Source organism: Rhinoraja longicauda, chromosome 6 (assembly GCF_053455715.1).
Source record: "Rhinoraja longicauda isolate Sanriku21f chromosome 6, sRhiLon1.1, whole genome shotgun sequence".
Classification (NCBI taxonomy): Eukaryota; Metazoa; Chordata; class Chondrichthyes; order Rajiformes; family Arhynchobatidae; genus Rhinoraja; species Rhinoraja longicauda.
The window spans coordinates 64,820,569-64,844,963 of record NC_135958.1 but is presented as its reverse complement, the minus strand read 5'-3'; the positions used below and the strand labels follow the sequence as shown (position 1 = coordinate 64,844,963).

Below are 24,395 nucleotides of genomic sequence, written 5' to 3'. Positions count from 1 at the left end.
TGCTTGGAATCCAGGTTCTAACAACACCTTTACCTAGGTTTTAGATGTATCTCCCAAAGAGATCTTGACTATATCAGTCCATGGCTGAATGTAAATTTGATTGTTGGAAGCTAAGAGACTGTACTTTGTTACCCAGTTCCTACTGCACACTTATAGTTGGCTAGAGAAAACGTGATTGATTATGCTGTTAATCTGGAAGTAGTACAGATTTGCCACTCTGGCACAAGTAAACAAGCTACTAGTCCACAAGGATCATGTACCTCCTTTTGTGTGGCTCATTAACCACCTAATTACCACTCTTTTGATGGGGCTTTCTGGCTGCAGTTTCCATTACCAATCACAAAATGCATTTGTACTGCAATCTCTGTGCACAAATTCTCAGACATGAACAAACGGCTATAAATGCTTCTTTGCCACTCATATTTCATTGAAGTCTAACTCCCTTTGGAGTGATTTGTCCCCATTCCAAAATTCCTGGCTGCCAGTTATAAACATCGATTAACGTATACAAGTTATATAATAGGACGTCTGTGGGTCCTTTTAAATCCATTTTTCACTCAAGATATTGTTTTTCGTCTGAATTTACAAGATGAAGCAAGGAAGTGTACTTCGAGCATTTTATTTCAAATCCATTTTCAAGGGACACAAGAGATACTGCAGATGGTGGAAACTGGAGCATTAAAAACAAAACTACTGGAGGAACTCAACCGGTCAAGCAGCATTTGTGGAGTCAAAGGGATAGTCGACATTACAGGGCAGAGGGTGCAGGAGAGTCAGGGTACAGGGTACAGGAGGGTAGACAATAGACAATAGACAATAGGTGCAGGAGTAGGCCATTCAGCCCTTCGAGCCAGTACCGCCATTCAATGCGATCATGGCTGATCACTCTCAATCAGTACCCCGTTCCTGCCTTCTCCCCATACCCCCTCACTCCGCTATCCTTAAGAGCTCTATCCAGCTCTCTCTTGAAAGCATCCAACGAACTGGCCTCCACTGCCTTCTGAGGCAGAGAATTCCACACCTTCACCACTCTCTGACTGAAAAAGTTCTTCCTCATCTCCGTTCTAAATGGCCCACCCCTTATTCTTAAACTGTGGCCCCTTGTTCTGGACTCCCCCAACATTGGGAACATGTTTCCTGCCTCTAATGTGTCCAATCCCCTAATTATCTTATATGTTTCAATAAGATCCCCCCTCATCCTTCTAAATTCCAGTGTATACAAGCCCAATCGCTCCAGCCTTTCAACATACGACAGTCCCGCCATTCCGGGAATTAACCTAGTGAACCTAGGGTATAAAGAGGTGAGAAGTTTAGTTTAGTTTAGGGATGCCCTTTGGGCCACCGAATCCACGCCAACCACTGACCATGCTAGTTCTGTGTTATCCCACTTTCTCATCGACTCCCTACACATTTAGGGGCATTTTCTTTACAGAAGCCAATTAGCCGACAAACTTGCACGTCTTTGGAATGTGAGAGGAAACTGGTGCACTCGGAGGAAACCCACGTGGTCACAGGGAGAACTTGCAATAGACTCACAGATAGCACCTGAGGTCAGGATCAAACTTCCTACTCTGGCACTGTGAGGTTGCAGAGCAGCCCTGTATCTTAGTGCTAAATGCAAAAGACTGAAGCATTTGCAGCCATGTTTAGCCAGGAAAATTGAGGAGTTGATCCATCTCAGCTTCCTCCTGTAACCCTCCCCCATCAGGGAAGATGGTCTGGTTAATTTGTTCTGCATGATATTACCAAATGGATGTGATCACTGGATACAGCAGCTATAGGATCAGATAACATATAATTATAGTGACTACAAATCTCCAGGACTAGCCATCCTATAACCAAGCTTCGGCATAGTTCTAATGTTCATGGTGTACGGAGTTGTCAAGATGGTTATCCAATGTCATCTTGTTAGTACACAGATCAGCAGCGATCTCATAGAGCAGAGTATTGGGCCTGAAAAGCTAAATAGTCTACACCTATTCTTTTATTCCTAAAGAAGCTAATTTGAGGCCTTTTTGGCATTGGTTGGCAGCCATGGTAAACCACCAGTGGGAGTCAGGGTTGAGTCTAAGGTTGGGCAAAGGCAGGGATGAAACTTTACACCTTCCACTGGGGTGGAGTGGAGGTAGGTGTTGAAAATCAGAAGCTCAGGTTTTGGGTTTGGATATGGTTGGGGGATCACCAAAGAAAAAGTACTTTGATAACAAAAATGTCAGCTAAGATCAGCTGAATTACTGGCTGAGTTATTTTTAATTATCTTACATAAATAATTCAAGATATAATGCATTTAATCTTTCAATTATTTCAATTTGAACCTTATTTTTAATTTCCTATCCAATACTTATTTACTTTCCTGCATTGAGTTTGTAAGGCGAGATGAAAGTTGTGCAGTTTCCTCAATGGATTGCTGTCTGTGAGCTGTTCTGAAGCAGTTGCTCGGCTAACTTGCCATCTGGCTGCTAGACACCAGGGAACCTCTTTGCTGTTGAGCAGCTGAGCTTGTGTAAGGGACGTCGATGGCATAAACATCACTGGATCTTTGGATCTTTCTATCGTTTCACAGCCATCACAAAATGCAGATCACTTTAAAAAAATGGACAACAAGAATGACGGGCGGCACACTGGCGCAGCTGGTAAAGCTGCCACCATACCAGAGAGCTGGGTTCGATCCTGACCTCGGGTGCTGTCTGTGTGGAGTTTGCACATTCTCCCTGCGACCGTGTGGGTTTCCTCTGGGTGCTCCAGTATTCTCTCACATCCCAAAGATAAGCAGGTGTTAGGTGAATTGGCCTCTGCAAAATTGCCCCTAATGCGTAGGGAGTGGATCAGAAATTTGGATAACAGAACTAGTGCAAACAGGTGATCGATGGTCGGCATGGACTTGGAGGGCCAAAGGGCCTGTTTCAATGCTGCATTTCTAAACTAAAGGTAATAATGGAAATTTATATTAAGGGGCTACTCACTTAATTCAGGTAGCGGCGATCCAATATATCATGCCAAATTTTACTTAAGGACATTATGTATTTAAAGGAAGCCAGGGACCTTTATTGACAAAGTCATTTTGGTCAGGTTCAAACTGCCTCTGAACAATTGCACTTCTGCAAATGTGACACAGGTGTAGCCTCAGTGGCCTCAGCCAAGCTCTCTCATCCATCATTGTTAATTGTGTGTGCGCACTAGATTCTCACATTCCCTTGATTCACAAGCGATACATAAAGCAAACCTGTTCATTCATGCATTAACAACTGAAATTATAGTCCAATTAGTGTAATAAAACACCCCTAGATAATTTACATGAGCATAATAATATAGAATTTGATACTGAGCCAACGGGGACAGGTGACTAAAAGCTTGGTCAAAGAGCTAGATTTAAAGTAGCTTCCTAAAGCAGGACAGAGAGTTGGAGCGTCAGAATTGTAAGTAATAATTCCTCAAAGTGTGCATGCTACATAATTGCAGTTGAAAGTATTCATGTTTGATTCCCGACTCAAACAAAACGTTCAAAGACTGTTCCGAAATACAGCAATTACTAACAGTCTAAGAATTTAAACAGGAACCAAGAGAGTTGATCCTCAAAGCAATTTTGGTGCCTGGGACTGATGTCAGCTCGATCACATTGTATGAGCATTCAAACATAAATTCAACCTTTGTTTTTGTATTCCTTTACACACTTCCTAATTTGTCATCAACTGCCATTAGAAATCACGGTATTCCTCTGTTTTCAGATGAAATTCTACCTGCTAGCAGAACGAATAAGGACAGTACAGGTCGAACACTCATTTTCCGGCAACTGATGGTCCACCCTCCACCCCCTCCCCCTATAATCTGGACAAAATTACAAGAGTTCAGTTGAAATCCCCTGAGCTGCCTCAGATGGCATTGTAAACTGAATGTGAATGTAATGATCTGCCAACCAATCCCCGGCTTCTACCGTCTCCCTGGCTGTTTATAGCTCGGCTTCCGACCCCACTCCCGACTTGCCAGGTGCACCTGTGAGTCCCTCTCACCTGCTGCTGTTTCTTGCTGTCGGCGGTCCCCCCTCACCCCCTCCCCGCATCCCCCCCTCCCTCCCCCCATCCCCCCTCCCCCTCCCCCCTCCATCCACCCTCTCCACACTACCCCTCCCCCCCCCCCCCCCTTTAGGTCATTACATTCACATTCTGTTTACATTTTATATTTGTTTTGTTTAAGTTTCTGGCACTCCATGGTGCTTTAGAGACACGGGAGTGGACCAAGGGTGTATTGTTGTTTCATTATAATGTGACCTCTGCTGGCCCGGATAATCCAGAAAGGCTCTGAAACCAATGGTGTCGGAAAATGGTGTTCAACCTGCACCACATGTCTGTACCACCTATCAACCTGTACCATCTGTCTGACTTCAACCTTAGTTGTTTCTGGGAAACAAAATATATTGTGCCTGGCCTGAATGCTGACTGGTCCAACTTTATATCTTAAATCCTTAAACCAGATGCTGCGTGTCCCGCTGAGTTACTCCAGCACCTTGTGTCTACCTTCGATTTAAACCAACACTTTAAATTTTTAAATATCTGCTTGAAAGGTTTTCATTTCTGATTGTTTGCTTAGAGTTGGACATATTCCTGTCACCTGCTATGTGTGCCACTCCTCCAAGCCTTTTCTCCAAAGAGACTTTTTTTGACACAATATTTATAACATTGTGCTCAATCTATCATCGAATTTCCAGAACACAGCACTGAAATGGAACTGCAAAATGACTCAATACTGTAAATAAGATAAAAACTTAACAAGATGAGTTTTGAGTAACTTATTCTGCCCTACCTGTTCATGGTATTCAATCCCCATGCTCAGTGTGTTGATGAGAATAGCGATCATTATTCCTCGACCAAAATATTTGCTGTCGACAATTTTGCGACAGGTGTTGCTGACCATGTTCCAAAGTGCCCAGCATTTCTTTGCTCTGGGTTGTTTGCGTTGAGGATCTCGTTGGTCATTGTACTGGGCATCCTGGGTGAACTCATACACACCGTCACTCTCGGAATCCAACGTTTCATTGTCCGTCATCTTGGATTCATTGCTGCTGATGCAGATGGGACAGCTCTGTGGATCGCAGTTCAGAATGTCAGCTGTTCCACTGGGAGAGCTATAAGGTAAGCAGTGACCAGACAATTTGCAGGATCCTTTACAAGGGCCTGCGGGTGGGGGAAGGAAAGAAAATCACATTTGATCTTTTTATTTTGAAAAAAGGAATGTAGAAAACAAAATGCAAAAAAAAAACCTCAAAACAAATTCCCAAAAGCCCCAGAAACATTCAGATGAACAATTTAACTTCTTCAGTTGATGATATTTCATGGGATTAAAAGTTGCCATATCAACCTGTAATATGAATTCTGATTCCTTTTCACATGCGCACTCTTTTGTTTTTCCACCTTGTACTGTTTTTAAATAGGTTATCAATAAATTCAGTTAAGCAAAATCCCTTATCAATTGGTAGCACAAACAGTACTTCTGATCAAAGTATAATGCTCAAAAGACTAACTGAAAGCATATAATACATTTAAAATGTGCAAATTGTCCTTTCACACTGAATAAGTTGCTGTCAAAATATACTGAAAAAGTGGCAGAGTTTATTGAGTTAATTCCATGTAAAAAACATACTTTTTCTCTTTTTCCTATTGAGATAATTTACTGTGATATTGCAATAATAGATTGTGATATTTTGTAATTGAATCAAGATAATTCCAAAATGCTTTGCTCAGAACTGTCCTTGATTTAGGATAGCTTAAATTTAGACCTAGTTTTAACTCTTCATAAGTGTGGGTGGGATTGTCTTGATCCAACTCAAGTTGGATTGTGATAATCCCACCATTAATTTATTTTAGAATTAATATCAGGTCTAAATTTAAGAAAAGCTAAATCAAAGATCATCTGTAGGTGAAAGCATAAACCAGGGGACCTAAGTTTAAGGTGAGAGGGGCAAGATTTAGTAGGAACCCACAGGGCAACTTTTTCACTCATTGCGTGGTGGATATATGGTATTACCTCAGCATTTAAAAGCCATTTGGTACAAGGATAGTGAAAGTCTAGAGGAATATCAGCAAAATGCAGGCAAATGGGACTGGCTTAGATGGGGCATCTTGGACAGTGTGGACGGGTTGGGCCAAAGGACCTGTTTCAGTGCTGTATGACTCTACGGTAATGAAACAACGTTAGGTGGGAATGTTAGCTGCACCGAAGAAGCAAAGAAGTAGCAAATGGATCAAGGCAGCTCAAGCAAATAAGCAACAAGGTGACAGATGGAGTACTGTAACAGAGAAATTGTATCCACTTTAGTTGCAAACATAGAAATACAAAGTTTTTTAAATGGCGAGTTACTGGAAAATACTGGTACATGGAGAACCTCTGGAAATTCACATACAAATCACAGAAAGACTAGAATAGCAAGTCATCAGAGTAAGAAATGTTACTCTTTGCTATAAAAAAACCTCTGTGATTAGATCAGGTCATATTAAGATTACACCTGGAGTACCAAATACAGTTTTGGTCTCCATATCCAATGAAGCAGTTAATACAAAAAAGATTACTGGACTAATTCTTGAGAGAAGAGATTAGCCGATTGTAGACCAGCTTATCTGTCCCACAGTTTTACAAAATGAGAGCTCGTCTCTGCTGTAGTTGGAAACTATACCATGAATATTTCAAAGGATGGAAATGAAGAAAATAGTCAGAACAATAAAGTAAATTAAGAAAAAATTATAAATAACTGGATCAATAGCAGCATATCGATCTGCATATACATATAGAATCGTAACTGCAGAGAAATGGGCCCTTTCAGGCCACTTCATCCATGTTGACTGTGATACTTAACTACACGAATCCCATTAGCCCTTGTTAGGCTTGCATCTCTCTATGTCATTTCTATCTGAGTCCATATCCAAATTACTTTTAAATACTGCAATTGTATCTGCCTCTGCCACCTCCCCAGGCAGCTTACCATCCAGAAACCAGTATGTCTCAGAGCACCACTACAATGCTCATGCCATTATATCTGGAATTGAACGCACCTTAATTATAGATTTTAAATATATTCTTGTAATCATGTGGACATGCATATATTGATAAGGATAGATGAAATAAGAGTTGGAGAAGACTCAACTGGAGCAGAAATAGCATTATATATCAGTTGTGCCAAATAGTTTGTTTCCTTGCTTTAAACAAGATGCAAGCACGCAGCACAAGGTTTATGTGGGTGAAATTTTGACTGGGTGTTTTGCTGTGAAATATCCAGGAAGCTGCTTGGGTGTCTCTGATATAATTTGGTGGCTCATTTAACAACTGCAACCAGGCAACTAATTGCAAACCCCACACATTTCTGTCCCTTGTTTCTGGTTCCATAAATAGTGTATTAAGAAGCGGAAAGAAAGCATAATAAATAACATGACTGCATCACTTTCAATCCTTTAAAGTTGCTTCTGCTAACAAGATTTTTTTTTGTTGCTTTTTCAGGAGCTGTTAAAGATTTAGCACAACATTTCTGTCACGCCAATTTTGAGTTTTAATGTTCCTTTAGAAAAATTGTTTTGATGTAATCATATTTTTCTTGAAGATAATCTTAACTACACTGGAAAACTAGCAAAAGTGTCAAGTGACCATTTGTGCTGAAACAAAATTGGGGGAGGCTGCAGGGCAAACAATTACATGATGCAGGAAATAGTGAGTGCAGCGGAAAAACTGCTAACGAAAATGAAAATGCAGATAGCTCTTGAATTTTTTTGTTGATAGAATTTATAGGATGGTTGATGCAACCAAAGAATATGGGATGAGACATTTATGTAGAAAAAAATTGGGGCACAACCCTAGCAGAGATAGTTTTGAAACTGTCAGCAAAAATGAGCGCTCAGAATGCTGAACAAGCAGCAGTAGCAAATGTGGCCAGTCACTCTTTTCCTCCCATCAGTCGACTTATACTCAGACCGTATGTATGCAACCTTCTAAGTGACCTTTTTGCCACTATGGGAAGCGAGGCGTTTTAGTATCAGTGGACAGCAAACCTTTATTACCTGCATCTATTCTCAAACACATCATTCAGGAAGCCCAACGATGAGAACATGGTACAATTAAAATGAAAGCACATGTCTATACAGATACATTGGCATGGTTAGGTGCCCAGAAAGGAGAAGAATGGGAACCATCAATAGGCGAGTAGGTAAATGCAGTTAATCAGACAAAAAAATTAAAGGTCTGGTATTGGCCCAATCCACAGACAAACAAACCTGCAATGGATCATACCTTGTCTCATATGGTAAGTGGAAAACCAAGATAAAGTGGAACAGACAAGTGAGAAGTGAAACAGACACTGATCAGACAATCCCATTACAAAAACTACTCCAAAACAAAAGCAAGCAAAGGTTTAGACGACTGGCTTATTGGCCTTTACAAAGAACTGCAAATAAGAGCAGAAATTACTTATGTTTTACAGATGAGCGACAGTCTGCAAAGTGAAGTAATTGATCGTACCATATGGGATACTGATTGTGCAGAGCAGCTAAAGAACTAGGATTGGTATATCATGTAACTGAGGCAAAGTACACTGACGATGAGGCAATTCCCAAATATATCCTGGTATTGACATATTGTAGAACTGGATGCTAGAACAAGTGAAGGGAAATCCTGAGCAGACAAGCCAAGGAAGAATTCCCTCTTGGATTAGCAATGAACAATTGGGGAATTTAACCAATAGAGAAATACTCTCAGGGTTACCAAGGTGTTAGTTCCTCTGAATAAGTAAAATCTGTTTCAAGGAATGTTGTGGGAGAGATTCTAGTAAAGTATGATACCGGGACTTCCAATAATCCCTCAGAATAAACTCGGGCTGGAAGTTTTCCAGGAAGAAAATATAAGCTTTATTAATGAAGGGATATGGCTGGACATGAAGATGTTCTGCCTTATGCCGTATACAAGTGGGAAGAATTAGTAGATATTGTAGAGTTGTGACCAAATGCCACACACTGATCATACCCTAAAAACGCTAATGAGCAAGCTCCGGTGGATTTAAGATACAAGGAGATCAAAATTTTACAATGAAAGCTGACATCATCAAGGTCACATATCAATGGAAAGGGGAATATATCCTTTGGACATGTCCAAATTTTCCTTCTGCACTAACCCACAAATATCTGCCAGAACAGGTAAAATTAAGTTGATTGATATTGACGTGGTGGAATCAGAAATAATGACTACATTTAAGAGACATTTAGAGAGACACTTAAATAGGCAAGGCATTGAAGGATAGGGTCTTAATGTGGACAAATGGGATAAGTGTAGATGGGCATAATGGATGGTTTGGAAGTGGTTGGCTAAATGGTCCCTTTCTGTGCTGTGTGGCTCTTCAGTCTAAACAGAAAATATGAGTTCTCCCAGTCCATACAGTAACAATGAGCTCCCCGAGTCCACATAGTTAAAATGAGCTCCTGACATCATGCGTATACCAAACTCCCTCAGTCCCACCAGATGCAGTTTGAACAAGGAAATAGTAAACACAACCCCTAGCCTAACTTGTAACAATGAGAAAAAACAATTGCAAACTCTCCGATTTCTCCATTCAAGCACAAACATGATAACCTCATACCACGGTAACAAAGAGCTCCAAGTTGGGATATGAGAGACTGGCTCACACACTCTATGCCTTTAGCTATAGTATGCATCCTGTGGAAATCCACAGTTCACCATCTGACAGCCATCAAACTGCAATGCCTGCTAAATGCAAGACTAGGTTCCCTAATATGCCTCAGGAAAGTTATAAAACATTGGAAAGACAGTAAATAAATAGGCAATAGGCTAACAGGCCTTAAAATTCACACGGTTTTGCTATGTGAGAAGACTGCTAAGTTAAACGTTTCCAATCAATTTTTCTTGAGTGCACTAAACAAAAGATATGGAGCAACTCTGACTATTTTCCAGCTCATTTGAGGAGACTAGTGTTTTTCTTTCACTGACTCCATTCACGAAGAGTTTTTCAGTTTTTAGGATCGCTAAGATTGAAAAACAGTCGCACCCTGGCCGTTCCCTCTTCTCCCCTCTCCCATCAGGCAAAAGGTATAGCAGTGTGAAAACGCATAGCTCCAGATTCAGGGACAGCTTTTTCCAGCTATTATCAGGCAACTGAACCATCCTACCACAACTAGAGAGCAGTCCTGAACTACTATCTACCTCATTGGAGACCCTCAGACAATCTTTGATCGGAATTTATTGGCTTTATCTTGCACTAAACGTTATTCACGTTATTCCCTTTAACATGTTTTTGTACACTGTGGATGGCTCGATTGTAATCATGTATTGTCTTTCCACTGACTGGTTAGCATGCAACAAAAGCTTTTTACTGTACCTCTACTAAACTCTAACTCAATTCTTTGACTTGGACAACTTGAAAATAGCGCAGAGAAGAAGGCGCTTCTCCACAATTTCTAACTCCTTTGTTTCAATCTCTGCAGACAGTCAATGTCGATGTCAATGACCAAACATCGCCTGGCGTGGCTCGGCCGCGGGACTTAGCTGCGCACGGCTCGGCCGCGGGGCCTAACATCGCCCGGCTCGGCCGTGAGACGTTTCAGCGCCCGGTGCGACTCGGCTGCGGGCCATCCCTTTGCGGGGACTGTGCGGGTCGGTCGGGGACGAGCTGTCTGTCCGTGGGCGTGGGGAAGAGAGTGGAAGTTTTGTTGCCTCCATCACAGTGAGGGGGTGTTTGGAGTCACTGTGATGGATGTTTGTGTTGGGGTCATGTGTCTTGTGTTCTTTTTCTTTTTTGTGTGACTGCTATGTAGTTTCGTTCGGTACCTTGGTACCGAATGACAAATAAAGCTCTGTTGAACTGTTGAATGTTAGCATGGCTTTGATTTGTTTTTTTCTCGATACTATTCAGGATAGAAAATGGCTAAATTAAACCTGCGTTATTAACAGCTGCCTATTATTCAGGCCCAATATTCTGTTCTGTAGAAGTCAATAGAATTGAATATCAGGAAAGCTCCTAATGGGTGATTTGCTTCATTACTGTTCTTTTTCATTTTCCATTCACACTCTTAAGACATAGTTACCTGGTAATATGGCAATTCCCAAGAGATATGAGGCAATTCACAACAAATGATGGTACTTCGAAAAAATGTCTAGTTTCTAAATAGATGGTTTTGGCAAAGATCCTCTGAAATAGCACCTGCATATGTACATGGCACTATGGTAATGGCAATGGAAATTCTCTTCTGGATTAGGTCACTCACCGGCACTCTGGGTTTCCAGGAGACGATGCATCTTCCGGTATGGTCCAGCTGGGATGTTGAGATTTGCCTTTGTGCCATCAGGATTCAATGATGCATCTTTAAGTGTCTTCTCACCTTTAGTGTTCAGATTGATCACCTGGTGTGGGGAGCTGGGGTGCACTGTTGGGTAGCTTTTGATATCCGAATTATTCTGGAGTGCATCTGGGGGTATCAATCCTACGTCTTGCATGGGGGAAGATTTGCATTGGATTGGCTCAATGTGACAGTTGGCATGGTAGATGCTGTGGACAGACTCAGTGTTGCCAGGAGCGGCAGTGGTAGGCGATGGAGGAGGAGGGGGGGAATGCAGACTGGACAGAGGTGAGGGCAGCACGATTAGTCTGTTGCCATCATTGTGTGCAGAGCTGGTCTCCACATCGCTGATTTCTGGGCTGGCTGGTGGTGCCCGCAGGGTTCCGTTGCTCACGTGGTAATGGTGGTGATGGTGATGGTGGTGAATTAGGTGATGGACAGAGGCTGCCCGTTTCCGTTTCCGCCTCTTGCGGGGTTGTGTGCGCGGCCCGCTCCTGTTGGCAAACGGCACTCCCCTTCTGGCCACCACGACATAGCAAACGCGCACGGCCTCACGCTTGGCTTTCCGCAGAATGTAGACAATGTACTTTAAGAGCTCATCGTAGCAGCTCCCAGGTTCAGAAAAACTGGCCAGCGTGCTTGCGTTGGACAGGAAGCGAACTCGCTGCTCATTCATCAGTTGGCTTTCACGTTGCTTGGTTTCAGAAAACTGGGTTGCTATGACAACTAGACATAAATTGATCATAAAAAACGATCCAACCTGGAATGAAAAATATGGGAAAGGAATAGTTAAAAGATGCATTCACATTCAATGATCCAGATTGTTAAGATTGAAGAACAATTTTATGACACAGACAATTTGAAAATTGTAGAGCTGGAATCAATGGGATGTAAAAGGATGAGGCTTTAGAGCAGTTAAAATAAATGCTTGGAGTAGTTCAGTGAGAATGCGAAAGAAAAAGGACAATTGGTTGCCTTAACTCTCATCCAAAGTGACATGCTTTTTTCCACCATTGGTATTATAAATTGGCATCCATCACATTTGATTAAAATAATGGAGGTTTCTTCTACTTTACTTTAAAAAAATACCGCAGGTGCATTAAAATTGAAAAAAAAATGTTCGTAATATTCAGCGGTAAAGTTTCAGATCAATAATCTTTCAACAGAACTGCTCTTGTATTTTAAAGTTTTTTTTAGTTGGAAATGAAACAAGTTTTAACTTAGAGAGAATGGTGAAAGGAGAGGCAAAAGCAAAGCTCTGTGATGTGATGAGTAAGACGTAATTTAATGACAAAAAGAATAGGGAAAGGCGAAATAGGTCGATCGAGAGATTTTCAAGATCAGTCGTACATGATGTATATGGGAGAATAGTTACCTGAACTTATTAGATGAAAAAAACGATGAATACTGAGAATATGAAATACAACATTCAGGCACAGAATGCGACGGATCTTGTTTGTGCAATATCATGTCTCTCAAATTTAATTTGATCTTTTAAGGATCTGACCAAGAGGATTGACAAGCTTCTGTGTTGTCCGCGAGAAACACTGATTTTGGTGCCATCTACAAACTTAAGAATCAACCCACCTACTCCCATTCCAAATCGCATCCATTCCTGTGGCACATCACTATCTCTGAACTGAAAAGCAACTCTCCACTGCCAACATCTGCCTCCCATTGCCAAACCAATTTTGTATCCAATTTACCATCTTACCCTCTAATCTTCTGGACCAGGCTATCATGCCACCTTGTTTAAGTCCTTGCTGAAGTCCATGTAGGCAATGCCCACCAAAACCAGATCTGAATCAATTGGAAACGTGGGCAAGGAATTGGCTGACGAATTTGATTCTGACAAGAGTAAAGTGATTGATTTTGGTAATTTGAACAAGGCCAAGATATGAACAAAGGACCCTGGGGAGTGTTAATGACTAGCGAGACCTCAGGACATGAGTATATAGTTTCATGGAAATGGTGACACAGGTGAGCAGAGTTGCGAGGAAGGCATCTGGCACGCATACCTTCGTTGGCTGAGGCTTTGATTTTTAGAATTAGGACATCATGTTACAACTATACAAATCATTGATTAGCCTGCACTTTGAATATTGTGCGTAGGTCTGGTCGCCATGCTATAGGAATGATGTGAATAAGATGGAGAAAAGAATTACCAGGATGTTGCTGGGTTTGGAGAGCTGTAGTTATAAGGAATGTTCTGATAGGCTGGGACTGTTTTCTCTGGAGCAAAGGAGGATGAGGTGACCCTTATATAGGTTAATAAACATTGGGAGCATTGATAGGGTAGATAGTTACAGTCTTTTCCTCAGGATAGAAGTGTCTAAAACTAGAGGGCACAGGTCTGTGAAAGGGAAAAGATTTAAAGAATGGATTGACTAGGGTTATATTCACTGGAATTTAGAAGGATGACAGAGGATCTTATAGCAACATATAAAATTCTTAATGGATTGGACAGGCTAGATGCAGGAAAAATGTTCCCGATGTTGGGGGAGTCTAGAATCAAAGGTCACAGTTTAAGAATTAGGGGTAGTCCATTTAGGACTGAGATGAGGAAATACTTTTTCACCCAGAGAGTTGTGAATATGTGGATTTCTCTGCCACAGAAGGCAGTGGAGGCCAAATCACTGGATGTTGTCAAGAGTTAGATATAGCTCTTAGGGCTAACAGAATCAAGGGATATGGGGAGAAAGCAGGAACAGGGTACTGATTTTGGATGATCAGCCATGATCATATTGAATGACGGTGCAGGCTATAAGGGTCAAATGGCCTCTGCCTGCACCTATTTTCTATGTTTCTATGTTTCTAAAGGAAATCTGAGGGGCAGATTTTTCACACAGAGGGTGGTGGGAATATTGAACGAGCTACCAGAGGAGGTGATAGAAGCAGGTACAATTGCAATGTTTGAAAGACATTTGGACAGTGATTTGGACCAAGCGCAAGAAAATGGGATTAGGCAGCTTGTTTCCATGCTGTGTAACTTGATAAAGCTACAAATTTCTTCTCAGGAAATACAATAAATATCAACCACCAATGATGCTCACATCACAAAAGAATATAGAATACTTACTATTATCAACAGGATGAAGTAGATGAAATTATAAAAGGAATGAGCATCCATAACAAAATACATGATGTCGACCCATCCCTCAAGGGTTATAACCTGAAAGAAAATCAAATATCACAATCAAAGAATTTAATGGTTATTCAGTCCTATAATTGTAACTGTTGGTGATTATTATTGCTCATAAACAGCTAGTCAAAGGGCCATTTTGTAATCAATTTGTTTGTGAAATTATTTGCTTGCATACCCAAGGTATCATATATTGAAGAACATTAATGGCATTACAATGGAATATGGAATATGGTAACAAATGTTCTGGCACAAGACATATGGAGGATTTTAAAATTCATAATTGTTAATAATTATGTGAACCCAGTAACATTGATTCATAGTGTAGAAACAAGGAACTACAGATGCTGGTTTACAAAGAAGGACACAAAGTGCTGGAGCCAGCGGGTCAGACAGCACCTCTGGAGAAGGAAGAAGGGTCCTGACCCGAAACGTCACTGTCCATGTTCTCCAGGGATGCTGTCTGGCCCGCTGAGGTACTCTAGCACTTTGTGCCCAGCAATGATTCATACTTTGAAAAGTGCAGTTCCACAGATGCTGCCTGACTTGTTGAGTATTTCAGCATTTTCTAGTAAAGATTGAAATTGGAAGTTGAAGTTTTTAACATCAATTCTTTATTGGTTATTTAATTTACAGATCTAGCAGTTCCCAAAACAATAATCTTTGCAGTTCTGCTACACTCTGAATCTGCCATCACAATTCACACTCTCTGATATTTTAGGCATTGTTCTGAACAACTAAAATATGTGCAAGATGAGTGATGGCCAGAGGTGAAGAACTGGTAAAGATCTCAAATAAAAGATTATTTCAGAGGCTAGAAATATAAAATGAAACAGAAAATGATGTACATGCTCAGTTGGTTGATGTTTCAGCTCTGAGACATTATGAAGTGCTGCCAAAAGGCTGGAGAACTGAAACATTAGTTTTACTTGTCTATTCACAGATGCTGCCTGATCCGCTGAGTGTTTCCCACAGTTTATGGTAAAGATCAAAGTTGGATGAGATGAGTTTTCACACAAGGGCAGTAAGGTTGGATTCCTAATAAACTCCAACCAGCTTGATAATATCATGTAGGACTGTAGAATGATTGAGGGTGTAAAGGAGAAAAAGAAGTGGTCAGATATAAGCAGCTAAAATCCTGCAGCGATCGTTGAAGGCTCGAGAATAGGCCATGTGAGAGCCAGAGGACATGCCGCCAGAAATAATGGAGGACCCGGCGTGGGGTGACCGCTGTGAGGGAGGGAAGGATAACAAGGGTGGACTCGGCGTGGTATACTTTGTAACTTTGTCAGTGCCCTTATTGTGGCGACTATTTGCATACCTTAGGCACGCAAGCAAAGAATTTCACTGTGACTTGTCACATGTGATAATAAAGTTTTCAATTCAATTCAATTCAATTCAGATGCTGAAGATTTGAACCACAAAACAAAATTGCTATAAACTCCAGCAGATGGGAAAATGTCATTCTATAGGTTTCTCGTTTCTCGGCAACGCAGCCAGATTTACTTGACATTGATTGAAGCATCCAATTTGCAGCTATTTCCTCAATAGATCTGTCATCTATGTGCATGAAGATGGTGGTATTCAGTGCACACTAATGAGATGTGCCCTCAGCAGGTCCTTGCCAACCATGGTGATTGCTGATAGACAATAGACAATAGGTGCAGGAGGAGGCCATTCGGCCCTTCGAGCCAGCACCGCCATTCAATGTGATCATGGCTGATCATTCTCAATCAATCTGATCTCCATCTAGGGTTCAGCAAAGAAAATGAAAGGTACCACCATGACTTATTAGTGAGAATATTTGAATAAATAGTGGAGGGTGGCTCTTCAGGATATCTTCATTTCACCTATGTGTCTTTATTCTGTATACCTTAATAATCTATCAATCCTTAATTTGGACATTTTCTCTCCCATCTCTCCAGATTTTTGAGAAAGAATTCTAGATAATCACTATCCTTAGTTTGAAAGATTTTTGATGTTAACACTGAAATTTATAGGTCTAGTTTTATTGTTATTTCTTGTACTCTTATAGAAGGTAAATAAAAACTACCCCTTCCCCCCACTCCTCCCCTTGCTCTGCTCTTTCCAGAGTACAATGTACCATGATATGACTGGCTGATATTTACAACCGGATTTGTAATTGAGTATAATTATCGGTTGGCCTGTCTGCATGTTACAATTAAGTGCTTATTACAAAAGCATTCAAACAAAAGAAGGCAACACCTACTTACCTTAAATTGCATGTGTAATTTGTGACTCTGAGGTGTGTCTGAAGAAACTCTAAATTTGAGAATAGAAATTATTCCAATTTTTTTTAAATTAAAAATAAACCCTTAAATGTAATTTAACTGGATAATCCACTCTCCGGATGGGCAATTTCCCTAACAAATCCTATCCAAGCTCCCTGCTGCAAACCCCTTTGGATTGCTTTTATTTCAAAAGATGATAAATAGAGTTTGGGAGCTCAAAAGAACGTCATGGGGGAAGAGATGAATCTCACGAACAGGCCCTACTTATTTTGATGGCCTAGAAAATAACAGGATGTCATTAGTCCAAATGTGTAAGAGCAAAGGATATAGCCTTGCTTTTGAGGTAAGATCAATGCCGGAGTACTAAAGGTTAGTGGCCCGAGCTTCAGTGCTTACCTGTTTCTGATAGCCCCTGTGTTAAATACATTGAACCAGGTGAGCATGTGTGGGTGGACAAATTATTCAAGATTCCATACGAATTTAGGATGAAAACAGGAGCCAGGTATTTACCCAGGAAAATCAAGATTTAATACCATTTCACTTTTCAGCCTACCAGTTGACCCCAGTAATCTGTCATTCTCAGTCTTGAAGATACCCAATGGCTGAGGGTCTGGAGCCTGCTGAAGAATTTTAATGATTCACAATCCTCTGAGTTTATAGATTTCTCCTTGTCACAGTCACAAATGGTCAACCTTTTATCCTAAGTCTTTGCCCCATCATTCTGGATTCTTCTATACTCTGTCAGGCAACATCTCTGGACCACATGGACAGGTGACATTTCAGGTTTGGATGCTTCTTCACAGTCTTCATATGCCAGTAGTTCATGCACACATTCACAGGAATCCCAAACTTGGGAGTCAGTCTTTGCCATTCTGTTTACCAAAAGTGCTCTAATGTTGAACTCCTCAGCAGACTGTGGATTTCCAGCATCTTCTCAGCAGTTTTTACTGGAGGAACTGTGCCTGTCTCACCTGATCATTTGAATGCAGAGCGATGTAATGATGAGGGACAAAGGTATTTGGAAATTTATGTTACTGTGAGACAATTAAGCTTTGTTAAATATTTTTAAATGTATTTAAGTTGTTTTTTGTTTTGTTTCTGTAAAGTCATTGACAATTTAATTACTTTTACAATTCTGTGATTGATTTCTCATAGTTCTTGAATGTCATTATAATTTCTTGACAATTTGATAGCCAGCTAAGCTAGGTGGCTTGGATTAACAGTCAGTCAAAGTGTCTTTGAGCTGTCTCAGGCACTGTCTCAGCATAAGGCCTTGCTGACAAGGACTGGGACAGTTTCAATCGTGAAGTTGACACTGGTCGGTGTGTAAAACGTATGTTTGCATCTACAACAGTAGTGAGCATAACGACTCTCTTTTGGTAAGCAATTCTGCGTCAGGCTTTTCAGGGTGTTGATTTAATTGAGCTACTCTATGCATTAAAAAACTTGCATTTTAAATTTGGTCACAAAACCTAGTTTGCAGACAGGTTTGCAACTCCGGACTTGCTTGGAATCCACAGCTTTAGTTTAGTTTAGAGATACAGCGTGGAACCAGGCCCTTCGGCCCACTGAGTCCGTGCCGACCATCGATTACCCGTTCATACTAGTTCTATCCTATACATGAGGGACAATTTACAGAAGCCAATTAACCTACAAACCTGCACGTCTTTGGAATGTGGGAGGAAACTAAAGAATCCGGAGAAAACCCACATGGTCACGGGGAGAATATACAAACTCTGCACAGACAGCACCCATAGCCAGGATCAAACCCAGGTCTCTGGTGCTGTAACCCAGGTCTCTGGTGCTACCACTGCACCACTTAAAACATGCCATCTGACTTAACTGATCCATGGCATCTTTGGACTTTCTAAGTTTCATTCCATCCTTTTACATCTAGATTTGTCAGCATATTTACCATTCTCTTTCTCTAGTATGATCTTCCAGCTTCACCTTAAGTGCAGCCATCATATTCACCTCAGTTGTTTCGTGTGGCATCATGTTTAACATTGATAACACTTTTTGGCTAAATAATTTTCTTTTAAGTTCTTTACAGAATTTATATTGTTTATCACAGCAATTATCACATATTTATGACCCCTAGATTTATTTCTCCCCTCATGGAAACATTTTCGAAACCTTACCTTAATATTTACTTATTCTTAAAGATCTTTGCTGGTCACCACTCAGCCTCTGTTTTCAACTCAAATGTGTCCCAGCCTTTTCTGTATTCCTGACAGATATATCCTCTTAGTTCTGATCTAATCCTTGTAAATCTCCCATGTACCTGCTCCAATATCTTTGTCACAAATATGGAGATCACAGAACACCAAGTGTACTCTAACCAAGGATCCATACAAGTTAACATTGGATCTTTTTATCAGTAGCATCCAAGAGATAGATGTCAGTGCGTGGTTTATTGCTCAATACAAACAAGGTAATACCGCTGGCCATTAGTGCTTCCTGTTATTATTGGGTGCCGTAAAGTTAATTCTCATCTATTTTCCACAATTTCCAGAGTCACTCTGTGAATGGGCCAGAATCAATCTCTACACATTCACCAAAGCAATCAACATCAAAGTTGAATTGTACAAAGATTGTTCCCTTGTCATGGTTAAACTATACCGTTGGTGAGGCATGTCGGAGTAAACTGAACTTTTCTTTTACCCTGAAGAAGGGTTTCGACCTGAAACATCACCCATTCCTTCTCTCCAGAGATGCTGCCTGTCCCACTGAGTTACTCCAGCATTTTGTGTCTATTTTCGATTTAACCCAACATCTGCAGTTCCTTCCTATACATTTTGTTTATTCCTTTTACCCCATTGTGCCTTGTGAATTTGATGTAAACATCAGAACCAATTTCAATGCTGAGGGGTTTTAGATTCGTTTGGAACCAGAGGTTCTGGTTTAGAAGCACTTCTTCCCAAAGTTTCCTTAATCCAAATCCTGAAAACGTGCAGTGTTTTTTGATACACATTGTAATAAATCACGCTGCATTGGATAATAGATAAACTGAGCACTGGGCTTCCATCAGTAATTCAAAATTTAAAAAAACTCTTCTACCTGACAAAGGCAATGTAGCACAATTGGTAGCTGTGGTCTTTCAGATGAAATGTTAAGCTTTCTATTAGCGTGGATTTAATAGATCCTATTACACCATTTCAAAGAAGACTAAAGCCCAATATTTATCTAAACCACCATGAAAGAAACAGATTATTTAGACATTAATCTCATTGCTTTTTGTTCATCCTTGCTATTTGTAAATTGTATTTCCCAATTTACAAAACTACTTAATTAATTATAAAACACTGCAATGTCTTGAGATCAATATAATTATGAGTCTTTACTTTCATTTTTTAATGAAAATGGTGTACAGTATTAGTGAATTTAATGAAAGCTGTTGACAGCTTTAAGAAAGTACGCAATGGAGCCTTCTAGTCTTCTTCACTGTAAAAGTCAAGGAAGAGAGAAATACTCAAAATACCTGGAATATTGCTATCCATGCATATCCAATGTTATCAAAGTTGATGGCTCCTTTGAATGGGTTGCGGTCAGAAGGCTGGCATTGGGTGTAATACTGATTCCAGTTTACGCAGCTGGCATTGTTTGTGGTGTTACCCTGTAACAGGTAGTAACTTGCATCATCCAAGGTACAATCAATGTTGTTCACTCGTCTTTGTGGCACAGTGCGACAATAACGCATTCCGTTATCCTTCAGGAGGGAGCAAATGAAGGGGTTTTCATCGTCATTTTCTGTTTGATAATATTGATCCAACTTTTGGGAGGCAGGTCTGAGAATACACAGGAAAAGTAGTAGAATTTGTGAAATAATTAAGAAATTAGTCTCAGAAGGTTCCACAATGTGTGCCAAAACAGTTGCTATATGGGTGGATAATTGGTCTTTTCTGTTTACCATCATCTTATGACGCGATTTTAATATTCAATTGAGGCTGAGAATAGACTAATTAATAGTCTAATATTTATCTTTAATTACTAGGATGACAACAAAAGTAAGCAGCCAGATTAATGAAAGGAAAAGTTATAGCCCAAAGGATAGTGAGACCACTTTTAGTAAGTTTCTCACCCATGGAACCATTACAAAGGTGGGGTGAAGAGGCTGGTGGTAGTGGGTTAGGCCAGTTGATAGTGGATAGGGGTCCAGGGTTCATAATTAGGGTATGGTTGCAACTTTGAGGCAAATAAGGTTGGGACTGCATCAGGTGGAAAGGAACCCAAAGAAGGATGGCTAAGTGCCTGATGAGATATCCCAACAGTGGACTGAAACCTGCTCAGGAAGGTCCTCTTTAACAATGAAATGGTGAGCAGACTTTGGTCTGGCTGAAAGCATGCTCTAATGAGGAGCCTGTGGATAACATTATTCTGAACAGGGATCCCTGAAGTGGTGTCAAGGTTTGTGCCACACGTTACTGAATGCCTCTGCTCACATCTGCATTACTGACACACAAAGAATACAGTAGGAAAAGTTCAGCTTTACAATCCATGTTGAAAGTTCCTAATCTTCAGTTGCATTTTATTTTTCATTGAAATTTAACAGTATTGCACCTTAAACTACAACACCATGCACTCCAATTTCTTGAATATACAACTTTGCATTATACTGCTCTGCAGAGCCAGGTGTGATGAGCCTGTGGTTGTTTAAAAGCACCATGTTATTACCTGCAAAGATTCACTCATATCTCCATTGGCATAACTGCTGCCACTTACAGGATTTTTATTGGAAGATAGCCAAATGAGAGAGACTTATTGTCACAATGGAATTGGCACAATCACATTGCTAAATGGCAGGAGACAAGTCCACTGCAGACCTGGGCTTGGTTCTGAGTGTCCTGTGGTTGGTAGCAATCCTGAAGCTATGCTACACCACAATCAGTCAGTGACTGTCTCAGAGCACAAAGCTGCTTTCATTGTGTGTAGATACTGCTCACATTTCTGAAGATTTACCGTCTGCCAAAGTGCAAATATCAAACATTAGAGGATGTAGGTATAAGATGACAGAGGGAGAGAGGGAAGATATGCGAGGGGAAGTGGTAGAGGCACATACGATAGCAATGTTTAAGAGGTATTTAAATAGATCCATGAACAGGCAGGGAATTGAGAGGTTTGGACCATGTGCAGATAGATGGGAACAAATGGCATCATGGTCAACACAAACATGATGGGAAAAAGTGACTATGTTCTATTTCTTATCCTCTTCTTTATTCGGGACTTCAGTAGTCAGTTTGTCCTTGGTTATATCTGACTGTATGATATCAAAAAGCAAGCATGACTAAAGGACTTAGGGAGAATTACTGTAGTCACAGCTGGAAAATGGGTTAACCATAGAAATAGTTTTGAGTTGCTTTTTACACTAATGGCCAGTGAGCCTGGGGACATTGCCTCACCAGCTTAAAAGGCCGTGAAGGGATGAAGTTGACCACTTACAGATGCAATGCCTAACAGCATATCACTGAGAGCTCTGGCATAAGGTCTGGCTCTTCATCGCATGGTGCAAGGGTTTAATGCACTGATAGCTAATTAATGTACTGTTAGCTAACTAATATTATTCAATTTTGCACTCTCCTTAGGTTGATTCACTACTTAACCGAGTTTACCTACTATGTTGAGTCCCATTCACAAGTTATTGCACAAGGAGGAGCCCTGGCTCTGAGATAGGGGCTGTGGACAACATGTGCAGGAAACATGTTCCCAATGTTGGGGGAGTCTAGAACCAGGGGCCACAGTTTAAGAATAAGGGGTAGGCCATTTAGAACAGAGATGAGGAAAAACCTTTTCAGTCAGAGAGTTGTAAATCTGTGGAATTCTCTGCCTCAGAAGGCAGTGGAGGCCAATACTCTGGATGCTTTCAAGAGAGAGCTAGATAGAGCTCTTAAGGATAGCGGAGTCAGGGGGTATGGGGAGAAGGCAGGAACGGGGTACTGGTTGAGAATGATCAGCCATGATCACATTGAATGGTGGTGCTGGCTCGAAGGGCCGAATGGCCTACTCCTGCACGTTTTGTCTATTGTCTAATGAACTATGTTAAACCAAGCTTACTTGTATATCTTCCCTGACCCATTACAAATTGTGGAAATCGTTCCAGCTGTCGTTTGATAGGTTGTATTTACCTTACGTTTGTGTGTATGTTAGCTGCCAAACCCTTCCCATATGATACACTGGAACCTCTGTACCAGAAGCAAATTTAAGATTACTAGCACCACTTTCATATTCATATTTGCATTTACATGGCATTCTTATTTTTACCGAGTAACGACCAGATTCAGACATACTTACATGGTATAGTTTTCTTCAAGAAAGCACCTGTTTTGTAGAAGCCCTGCCCATAGTTGGACCCCAACAATGCCGAAAATAAAGAAGACAAAGAAACAGAGGAGAAGTACGTTGCCTAACATAGGCAAAGTGTCCAGCAGCAGTGTCACCAGTATCCGCATACCTGTGGGATAAGAACAGACATGTGGATTATTGATGTTCCTATCACTGGATCCAGTGTCAAAAGAAACCTGACATCAGTTATCATATTTATTGATATATATTTATTCGACATATTTATTGATGCTCTGCAAAACATTTTTTTTTCCATTTATTAATGGATTAACATGTGTTGTGTTCATCTATTAATATTGGTGTGTTTCCAAGTGGATTCATGTACTGCTTTATTTCTGTAATGTTGAGATACCCTCTGTAAATCATGCATCAGTTATTAATTAATATCTCCTGTCAATTAAGAATTACTCCGATATCTTTTAATAGCATACACTGTTAAATTTGGTGATTAATACTGATCATGATCAATCATTACTTAATTGACCAATTTAATTGAGCATTTTTATCAGTATTTCTATCATTGTTCAGTCCCTGCCATCTATTTTTTTGGGGTATTAAAGGACACGTTGATTTTTTTTGTTACTAAAATACTTGCAGTTTGAAGTTTCATTAGATTTGCAAGATCAATGATTAAGACAAATAATTATGGATGTGCTCAGACTAAAAGGACATCTTACGTCAAAAGAGCAGGACAGTACAATCGAGGGAAGCAGATCATATTTAATGCATTCAGTGTCTCCTGAGACAGATGCAGCTGCCATGTTAAATATATCATGTGTGCCAGAGTTATTACTTCAGGTATGTACGGTTGAAAACCCAGCATTGCACCATGTATGCAAATGACACGGGTTATAAACTTTAACTTCATTAATCATCTATTCACCAGATAGCTTCACATTTCGGTCATTAGATTGTTATGATCCACATTTTCTATACTGGTTAAGTCCTCGGTGATGGTTCAAAGCAGATTTACCAAAATGTATGGGTGAAATTAACTTTCGTATGTGCAGATTGAATAAACTGGGATTGTTTTCTTCACAGGAGGCAAAGTTAAGAAGAGATGCTATTAATTATGAAGGTTTTGGTAAATGGAAAACTGGTTCCACAGGGAGGGAAGTTTCACAGAGGATGTTTCAAGATAATTGGCAAAAGAAACGGAGGATACATTTTTAATTATTTTGCGTAATTTGATCTTATGACCTGGATTGCACAGCCTACAAAGATGGTAGGAGCAGATCCACTAGTAATTTTCAAAAGTAATTGGATATTCTTGGAAATTAAAAAGGGGCAAGTGACTAGGACAAATTGTAAATCTTTCTCAAACGCCCAGCACAGGCACAACGG

The 24,395-nt window shown here is 40.5% G+C and overlaps 1 protein-coding gene across 5 annotated transcripts in view; it reads right to left on the bottom strand.

Annotated features, from left to right (window-relative positions):
• The window catches only part of cacna1g (calcium channel, voltage-dependent, T type, alpha 1G subunit), a 219,650-nt gene that overhangs the window by 154,440 nt on the left and 40,815 nt on the right, over positions 1–24,395 (bottom strand). For all 5 annotated transcript variants that reach the window (XM_078401171.1, XM_078401174.1, XM_078401172.1 and 2 more), the window contains exons 4-8: positions 23,001–23,160; positions 20,194–20,500; positions 14,398–14,490; positions 11,247–12,078; positions 4,798–5,168 (exon numbers count right to left, since the gene is read on the bottom strand). In XM_078401171.1, the coding sequence (XP_078257297.1) occupies positions 4,798–5,168; positions 11,247–12,078; positions 14,398–14,490; positions 20,194–20,500; positions 23,001–23,160 (1,763 nt within the window). The remainder of the gene's footprint in view (positions 1–4,797; positions 5,169–11,246; positions 12,079–14,397; positions 14,491–20,193; positions 20,501–23,000; positions 23,161–24,395) is intronic.